Below are 10,131 nucleotides of genomic sequence, written 5' to 3'. Positions count from 1 at the left end.
TACCTCGCCAGTGGAAAGGAGCCCTTGCAGTTTAGATGAGCCAACTATATAGTGTGCATGGAGGTCTTACAATTGTTATAAATATCCTTGAAAAAAGTGGTATCACATCTGCGCTCAAACCTCCGGTCGGAGGTTCCATCGCGGATCCAGTGCAAAATACAGCGTTTTCTTTCAGCAAAACAGAAAGTAAACAGACCCTATTATAGTCAATGGGGTCTGTTTGGCACTGTTTGGCTTTGTATAAGATGGAACCGTTCAATTAGGGGATTCTCATTTCCTGCTCCTTGGTCACCTCATCTCCAGCCGGATGGATCCACTTCCTTCTTTGACGTTACGTATATTCTCAGTAGTCTCCTTCCTGTAGGTCAATGTACGCTACATCACTGGTGACATAGCGTTCACTACCTAGCAGGGAATGCCGAATCCTATGCCGGGCTATCGCCGCAACTGCGCATGCACGCTGTCTTGCAACAATAGTATACGAACACTCGCGGCGAGGCATCACGCTTGCACAGTCTCAACAGTAGCCCGACGTGGGATTTGGCATTCCCTGCTAGGCAGTGAACGCTACATCACTAGTAATGTAGCATACACTGGCCTGCAGGAAGCAGAATGCCTGTGAATGGATGCTACAGAACAGGAAGAAGAGGATCCGTCCGGCTGGAGGTGAGGGGAAGATCGGTGAGTAAGAAGACTGCCAGGGGAGGAATAGATAAATATAGGATTTTTTCTTCTAATGAATAACTCTCCTTTTTCTTCCCCCTTTTCCCTTCCATCTTATTTCCATAACCCCTCCCATATGGAACGTTAAAACATTAATAAACAATCCTTTATTGACATATTACTGCCCTCCGACCATGTCCAGACAGAGGCCCTACTAGAGATTCGGAGATTCAAAGAACACTTTTGACTTCTTTCTTTGACACAAGATACCCTCCTTATTGAAAATCCTATTATATATATATATTTTTTATGGCTTTACACAAACATAAATGACACGCATGAGGAAGAGTCGAAAGATTTCTTTCACATGCAACTTCCTTAAATCAGGCGTTTGTTATTGCTGTGACCTATTTGGCTGAAGACCAATTAGTCAATGTGTAATAGGAATAGCATTAACTTAGATCTATCCACTGCCGGTGTGCAGAGGGCAGCTGTTGCTTCCTCCCTCCTGACTTCCCTCCCATGTTTACTGCTGAACACAGACTGAAGCAGCGATCTGGAGCCTTCTCAGCGCTCTTGCTGTTTATTAACAGTACAACACAGCAAAATGCCCGAAATGTTGATGGAAGTAGAGGAGGTAAGGCGCCTGCATTAGACATAATACTGGGCTGACTGCTGCTTATAGAATAAGTGTGAGCGGGTGCTTAGTGATCACATCTTACAGTATAGACCTGTCTTATATCTCAGCAGCCTTTTGCTAAACATAGATATAGTAATGTTCCTTCGTGGTTCAACAGGAGTGTACAGAAATATACATAGTGTATAGGTCAATGCATGTGGGATTTTGTAACATTGTACGCTTTCTTCGACTGGCTGAATTCAATTACAAAAGTATTTTTAAAAGTTCTAGAGTTACCTCCAAGGGATTTCCTGAGAAATTGCAACTATCTGGTCTGTAATGTAACAGGATAGGATGATTATTGGTGGTACAATGCTCTGTTTATAGCATTCTACGAATGAGAACAAATGCAAATCCCTTTAAATTTAGTCTTAATTCGCAAGTGAAAACTACTAAAAGTTATTAAAGGGTCCTGCACAGCAGTGAAAGGGTGTACAGAGAAGGAAATTGGAATTCGCATTACTTTAAATTGTACATTGTGTTGCAAATCTGTTTTAGGAAGTAGTTTTGGAAAAACGCGTGCAGTATGTCCCTATTCTATTACAGAAAGCCTTAGGGATTAATCACATGAGCGCATTTGCGCGCACAAAATATGCGCCCATATTGCGCAGAGAATAGATCCCATTGTATTCAATGGTTTCATCCTTGCTGGCGCACGCACATTTCGTGTGTGCCAACAAAAACACATTTGCGCACAAAAGGAACCATAGGAGGCACCTGATCCCTGCAAAATTGCGCAATGAACTTGATAACACCAGGGGCTAATTAGGCTACACAGCCATTCAAATTAAGGCGCAGATGGGTCCTGCGCCAATGTGAATGGTCCATGGCAGGGCAGAAAGTCCAGTAAAAACAGCGCAGATACACATGCAATAGCACGACATTCACAGTGCAAAAAGTTGCGCTATCGTGAGCGTATCTTCGCCTATGCTCATATGAAGGATCGCTGAAGATATCTTTATCTTCACATTTAAGTTTAGAAATTCCTGTGTCAAACAGGTCATGTTAGGTAACTCCAGAGCCGCACCCAAAACAAGGATTAATTATACAGGATTAGAGAAATTATTTAGATTTTTTGAATTGATAGCTTATTCTTTGGATAAGACTAGAGATGAGCGAACGTGTTCGGCTCCGCCCCTTTTCGCCCGGACACCGAACTTCGCGAGGAATTCCGTGTTCGGGCGAAAAAAGTTCGGGGGTCGCCGTGGCAGCGCGGGGGGTTGCGGCGGGGAGTGGGGGGGAGAGGGAGAGAGAGAGGGCTCCCCCCTGTTCCCCGCTGCTGCCGCCCGCGCCGCCGCGCCTCTCCCCGCCCCCCGGCGCCCCCCGAATACTTACGCGCGAACACGGAAGTCCTCGGAAAAGCCGGTGTCCGGGTGCGTAAGTGTTCGTTAAGAACACGTTCGCTCATCTCTAGATAAGACCTATTAATAAAGCTTTCCATTTTAGACTTTGTAGTGATACATTTCCTGATAACATCGGCCACTCCCACTGTCAAATCAATAGGTATGACAGTATGACATCTTCATTCTGCATGTATAATTCACATTGAAAATGTCTGAGTCACACTTCCCATAAAAGAACATTCACTGAAGACCTAACTGTTTAATCCTACATGCAGAGTGCAAAGCACCATACTGGCCTGTAGTTCACTCACTGCAGAGGTTAGCCAAGAAATGTCAATAGGAGCAATCATCCTGGTCGCCCTAGGAATTTCAAACTTTGCCAAAATTTGCTGGCTGCTGAGGAACCGCGATCATCCATGGCCACACATGAATCACTAAGCACAGATGTATCAGAGGATTTTCCAGTAAACCTATTAACTGCAGTAAAGCAGATTGTGAAAGTATCCAATCACAAAATATACCCTTTCAAGGAAATAAAACCCCATGGCATACATGAAGAATAATCATGAAAAGTATCCACACCCTTGAACGTTTTCATGTGCAACCATATTATCATGGCTCAACGGTTATGACAAGACCATAGTATACCGGCCGCAAGGCGGAAATGAATTGGGGGTACTAGGTCAGTCCAAGCCATGTTATAACACTTTTGCGGTTGTAAGTCTGCTATCCCCTTGGGTCTCCTGTTATTAATAAAAGGTCATTGGAGTCGAATTCCCCCAGGTGGTTTGTGTTTTCCTGGGTTGGCCAATCTCTTTGAGAGGGGGTCTATATATTTGAACCCCTGTTCTCACTAGTTGCTGATTAATCATCTGTTATGGGTGTTGGTCTAGTTCTTTTTTCCCACAGTGCTGCCGTCCGGATTAAGCTAAGAAGTTAGTGTATTGACTTATTTTTATATTGAAGTTGTTCCTGCCATTACCTCTGCTGCCAATAGTTGTTACCACCTGCTTATTGACATTTTCTATCTCTAGCTAGGGTCAGTATAGTTGGCTTAGGTTCGGGACGTGGGGTCGTCCTTGTCAGGACGATCACCCCACTTTAGGCAGGAGTACTTTCCCCCCTTTGGCTGGTAGGGCTAGATTCCCCCATCTTTTCCCTTGTTCATGTTGGGTGATGGTTTTAGTGTTTTATGTGGGAATTTCTGGAGTTTATTTGTCCTGTGTGAGCTATCCTGCTTTTGTGCTGTGCGTGGTGTGTACACACTCAATGCTGACCTAACACATATTTAATCACATTGCATTTAATTAGGCTTTTTTCAAATTGGGTAACAGATAAAGACTCTTTAAACCCTTACCGTCACAGGCATTTTCAGTTTTTCATTGTTGTTTTTTCAATTCCACCTTTTAAAACCTATACTTTTTTTCATTTTCTCATTGATATAGCCATATAAGAGCTTGTTTGTTGTAGGACAAGTTGTATTTCCTAGCTGTACCATTTAATATATCATATAATATATGAAAAAAACGTTTTAGACTTTTCAAGTGGGGTGGAATGGAAAAAATGTAATTCTGGCATTGTTATTTTGCTTTTATTTGTATGGCATTTACAGAGCAGTAAAAATGACATGTCAGTTTTATTATGTGGGTCAATACAATTAATGTGATATCACATTTATATTGATTTTCCTTTTTTTTACTACTTTAAAAGAAAGGAAAAAATTAGCTTTGTGTCACCAAAATCAGAGCCCATAACGTTTTTAGCTTTCTGTTGAAGGTGCTAACTGAGTGCTTGGTTTTTCAGAGGGTACTGTAGTTTTTTATTGGCATGGTTTTGGGATTAATATAGTTCTTTTTTATCATGGTGATATAAAACCAGCAATTCTAGCATTGGGTTTTTCAATACATAGTAACATAGTATGCTAGGCTGAAGGGAGACATTGTCCATCTAGCCTGTTTCCACCCCCCTTGTTGATCCAGAGGAAGGCGAAGAAAACCAATGAGGCAGAAGCCAATTTAGCCCATTTGGGGGAAAAAATTCCTTCCCGACTCCATAATATCAATTAGTATAATCCCTGGATCAACGTTTTGATAGTTCCTATCTGTCTGTACGTCTAGAGGAACAAAGGTTTCATCACCAACATAGAAAGGGGTTCTTTACTGTAAGAGTAGTGACACTTTTAAACTCTCTGCCTGAGGACTTGGTGATGGCTCAATCAATAGGGGAGTTCAAGAGGGGACTAGATGTCTTTCTAGAGCGCTATGATATTACAGGATATAGACGTTAAATAACCAATGGGGTTGTTGATCCTCCTATTCCGTTTATTGATTAAGTTGTCCTTCTTTGAACCTCCTCAAGCACTGCAACATCTTTCCTGAGTACTGGTGTCCAGAACTGTACACAGTATTCCATGTGGGGCCTAACAAGAGCCTTATATAGTATGAATAATGTTCTCGTCCCTCACCCCTATGCCTCTTTTAATGCATCCTAAGACTTTTTTTTGCTTCTGCAGCAGCTGACTGACATTGCTTGCTCCAGTTAAGTCTACAGTCCACTAGTACCCCCAGGTCTTTTTCCATCTCCCTTTTCCATAGCAGTACCCCATTTAGTGTATATTGGTGACATCCGTTTCTCTTGCCCATCTGCATAACCTTACATTTATCAACATTGAACTTCATTTGCCATTTTTCTGCCAAAGCCCTCAGCTTATCTAGGCCCGTTTGTAGCCGTACATTGTCCTCTGTTGTATTGATTATCTTGTATAATTTTGTATCATCTGCAAATATTGATATTTTACTGTGCAGTCCCTCTATCAGGTCATTAATAAATATATTGAACAGAATGGGGCCTAATACTGAACCCTGTGGCACCCCACTAGCAACGGTGGTCCAATCAGAGTATGAAACGTTTATTACCACCCTCTGCTTTCTATTTCTGAGCCAGTTCTTTACCCAAGTACACAAGTTTTCGCCCAGTCCGAGCTGCCTCATTTTATATATCAGATAAATATAGGAAAAAAATATAGGAAATAAAGTTAATCTAGCATATTATAATAGATGCGCTTCGGGGCCGTTGCGCCCCTTCCTCAGTATTTTAGCTGGGAACACACAGCCAGCATTGGCTGTTTGTTCCCAGCTAAAATACTGAGGAACGCTTCTATTATTATATTCTGTATTAACTTTTAATAAAAATAGAGGAGTTGAGCTTATAAAAAATGTAGTGTGTCTTTTTGAGTTAAAAAGGATTGCACCCACTACCACATTTTTTTCCTACATTTATTTCATGTACTTGACATTTCGTGGATTGGCTGCACTCACAGGCGTAACTTCAGGCTCTCAGACCCCGATGCAAAACTTGTAACAGGGCCCCCAACTATAATGCTTTACTTATAGTACTAGGCTCCCTATATGGAGAAGAGAGGTCTTATGGGCCCCCTAAGGCTCCTGGGCCCAGGTGCAACCGCATCCCCTGCATCTTCTATAGTTACGCTCCTGGCTGCACCCTCTCAGACTCATCAAGACTCAATCAATTTCACTCCCATTTATAGAATAAGGAAGGAGAAAAGCAAAACAAAATTCTCAAACCAAAGCATTGGTGTATAGATTTGCTCCGCTCCCCTTTTTTTCCTCTCATCTCTCATTTTATATATCAGCCTATTATGCGGCACATTGTCAAATGCTTTAGAGAAATCCAGATATACAAGATCAATAGCCTCTCCCAGATCTAGCCTAAAACTTTTGAAGCTGATCAAATTGGTCTGATACCCCATGCACCCGTGATGATGAGTAGTTATACCGTTGTTTTCCTTGAGGTATTCCAGGATGACATCTCTCAGAAACCCGTGGAGTAGTGGAAAAAGATGCAATTTCGCCATGTTTTGGGGGGTGTTCTTGGTTTAAGGGCGTACATGCTGCGGCAAAAATGACATGATAACTTTAGTCAATGGGTCAGCATTAGAGATGAGTGAACGTACTCGGATAAGCACTACTCGTCCGAGTAATGTGCCTTATCCGAGTACCGCTGTACTCGTGCTGAAAGATTCGGGACGCGCTGCGGAGCGGGGAGCTGCAGGGGAGAGCGGGGAGGAACGGAGGGGAGATCTTTCTCTCCTTCTCTCCCGGCCGCTCTGCCCCGCTCCCCGCTGCGACTCACCTGTCAGCAGCGGAGCGCCCCGAATCTTTCAGCACGAACACAGCGGTACTCGGATAAGGCACATTACTCGGACGAGTAGTGCCTATCCGAGTACGTTCGCCCATCTCTAGTCAGCATGATTATGATGATACCAAATTCATATATTTGGTTTTTTCTGTACTACTTTTAAAATATAAAACATCTCTGTTTTATAATAAATTATAAATTATCTTCTTCGCCATAACGTTTTAATTTTTTTATCAATACAATTCTGCAGGGGCCATTTTTTGTGAGACTTCCTGTATTTTCCATTGATACCATTTTGTAGTTTATTTGATCACTTTTTATAACATTTTCTTCTTGGAGACAAAGGAACTAAAAAAACTGTGCAATTCTGGCATTGTGCATTTTTTTCTGACAACATTCACTGTGCGGGTTAAATAATGCATTACTTTGATAGATACTAACGGACACAGCAATACCAACCATGTTTTTAGTGTTTTTTATTAGAAATTTTATTTTTTCAAATAATTAATAAAACTTTTTTTTACTAACTTTTACATTTATTTTAAGTCCCCATAGGGAAATTGAACTTGCAACTCGCTTAATACCTTAGTACTGCATTCTACCGTGCTTTGATAGGCAGGCTATAAAGACGTGTCACAGGCACATCTTGATAGGCAATCAGTCCTAGCAGCCCTGGGGGCCTACAGAATTCTCCAGGCTGCGATGGCAACCAAATGGTACCTTGTGATTTCATTGCAGGGGGGTTGTGGCTGTTGTGGGCGGGAGTCAGCTGTAAAAGACAGCCAGTACCTGCTGTATATGGAGTGGAATCCTTTTACAATCCTGCCCCATACAAACCCCACGCACTCAGGAGGTAAATGTACACCCTGGGGCATGAAGGGGTTAAACAATCATAGCTGAAATGTACATGTTTCAATGCCAGGAGTACTATGCCAGGTTCCAAGTAGTCCTTCCAAATGATGTGGGAAAAGGGATATAACAAAAGACATATGGGAAGATCTACTAAGCCTGTCATTTCTGACGTTGGGCTTAGTACGATTTTACCCGATGCACAGTGCACTGCATACATGAAGAAGCGCATCCTGGCACCTTTGCGTGCCAGACCAGGTGCATATTTCTGGCATAAATTATACATAAATCTTTCGGTCTGGAGCAGCCATGCTCCTCCTTTCCCCCCAGACAAGCCTGGAGCATTTAAAAGAAAGAAAGTGGTGGGGCTGGCGCAAACAGAGGAAAAGTGGCAAAAGTTTTCCATAAAATCTGTTTGCGCAAAAATTAGCGACTTTTGTATACTAGTATTCTGGTGTGCAGTTTTTGGTAAATGTCCCCCATAGTCTAGCAAAAATGTCTGTAGCCACGAGTAGATTGTCTGATACATAGCTCAAAGCTCACAACGACCATGCAAAACCGGTACAAGGAGGAAATAGTGAAGGGGAGTAACAGCATTCCATTCGCCTTAGCTGAGGAGGTAAACAAGCCAGGCCAAGTCAGAATGCACACTGAATCTTAAAGGACCAAGATGATGATGGCATGATGACGGTGTGTGCATGCTGACATGTTTTATGATCATGTGCCTTCCTTAGAATACAGTTTTTTTTTAGTTTACATATTTATGGAAACAACCCAAGAAGTGCTGCCCTCTAGATTCTACTCATGTCATCTCATTTCGATCACCTAGGATTTACTTGGCTTTGTGTTCTTTCAAGTAGTCAGTAGAGATGAGCGAACGTACTCGTCCGAGCTTGATACTCGTTCGAGTATTAGTGTGTTCGAGATGCTCCTTACTCGTAACGAGTACCACGCGATGTTCGGGTTACTTTCACTTTCCTCTCTGGGACGTTAGCGCGCTTTTCTGGCCAATTGAAAGACAGGGAAGGCATTACAACTTCCCCCTGCGACGTTCAAGCCCTATACCACCCCCCTGCAGTGAGTGGCTGGGGAGATCAGGTGTCACCCGAGTATAAAAATTGGCCCCTCCCGCGGCTCGCCTCAGATGCGTTGTGAGATAGCTGAGGGACAGTGGTATCGTGTTGGAGCTGCTGTAGGGAGAGTGTTAGGAGTTAGTGTAGGCTTCAAGAACCCCAATGGTCCTTCTTAGGGCCACATCTAACCGTGTGCAGTAGTGTGGAGGCTGCTTTTAGCAGTGTTGCACTTTTTTTTTTTTTTGGTATATCGGCCGTGCAGAGCATTGCGCCCTGCAGTAATACTACAGGGACAAAAGTGGTGGTTAGGCAGGGAGAGTGTTAGGAGTTAGTGTAGGCTTCAAGAACCCCAACGGTCCTTCTTAGGGCCACATCTAACCGTGTGCAGTAGTGTGGAGGCTGCTTTTAGCAGTGTTGCACTTTTTTTTTTTTGGTATATCGGCCGTGCAGAGCATTGTGCCCTGCAGTAATACTCCAGGGATAGAATTGTATAGGCAGGGCCAGAAGACATATATAGATTGAATATACGCAGTGGTCCTTTTGAAAAAAAATATTTGAAAAAAATCTATTTGGCCTGCCTGTCACTCTGCTCAGTGTTCTGGGTCTGTGTCTGCTGGGGGTAGTAGTTCTCCAAATAAATACGCAGCCAGCTAAGTGTTACAGCAGGCTTGCGCCAAATTATTTCCTGGCTCTGAAATCACCGGTCTGTTGCACTTAATAACAGTGCAACATTGCAGTTCCGTCACACAGTCCAGGGACAGAATTGTGTAGGCAGGGACAGAAGACATATTATAGATTGAATATACGCAGTGGTCCTTTAGAAAAAAATATTTGGAAAAAATCTATTTGGCCTGCCTGTCACTGTGCTCAGTGTTCTGGGTCCGTGTCTGCTGGGGGTAGTAGTTCTCCAAATAAAAAAGGCAGCCGGCTAAGTGTTACAGCAGGCTTGCGCAAAATTCTTTCCTGCCTCTGCTGTGCGTTCCGTAAGTGAAGTCAGCCTCCAACCACAGGCCAATAAGCGGCACATTTAATTACAGCGTTCTGTTTCTGCACTACTGGTAATACACCATGCTGAGGGGTAGGGGTAGGCCTAGAGGACGTGGGCGCGGCCGAGGACGTGGAGGCCCTAGTCTGGGTGTGGGCACAGGCCGAGCTCCTGATCCAGGTGTATGTCGGTGTCGCGCGGCGTGGCAGCACAGTAGTGGGCAAGCGTCAGCAGGCCGTGCTGAAACTACTCAGCTTAGGAGAGAAGAGGCACACGGCCCACGAACTGCTGCAGGGTCTGACAGAGCAGACCGACCGCTGGCTTGCGCCGCTGAGCCTCCAACCGGGCATGGTCGTGTGTGACAACGGCCGTAACCTGGTG

General features: G+C 43.6%; 1 protein-coding gene across 1 annotated transcript in view; it reads left to right on the top strand.

Moving 5' to 3' along the window:
- The first annotated feature begins 1,149 nt into the window (after positions 1–1,149).
- Positions 1,150–10,131, top strand: part of MAT2B (methionine adenosyltransferase 2 non-catalytic beta subunit) — a 46,550-nt gene continuing 37,568 nt past the window's right edge. The window contains exon 1 of the mRNA XM_066591129.1: positions 1,150–1,300. Coding sequence (XP_066447226.1) covers positions 1,271–1,300 — 30 coding nt within the window. The 5' untranslated portion in view covers positions 1,150–1,270. The remainder of the gene's footprint in view (positions 1,301–10,131) is intronic.

The sequence above is a fragment of the Eleutherodactylus coqui genome, chromosome 2 (genome assembly GCF_035609145.1).
Source record: "Eleutherodactylus coqui strain aEleCoq1 chromosome 2, aEleCoq1.hap1, whole genome shotgun sequence".
In the NCBI taxonomy this organism is placed as follows: Eukaryota; Metazoa; Chordata; class Amphibia; order Anura; family Eleutherodactylidae; genus Eleutherodactylus; species Eleutherodactylus coqui.
Note: the sequence above shows the minus strand (reverse complement) of the source record. Positions and strands in the feature narration are given on the sequence as shown.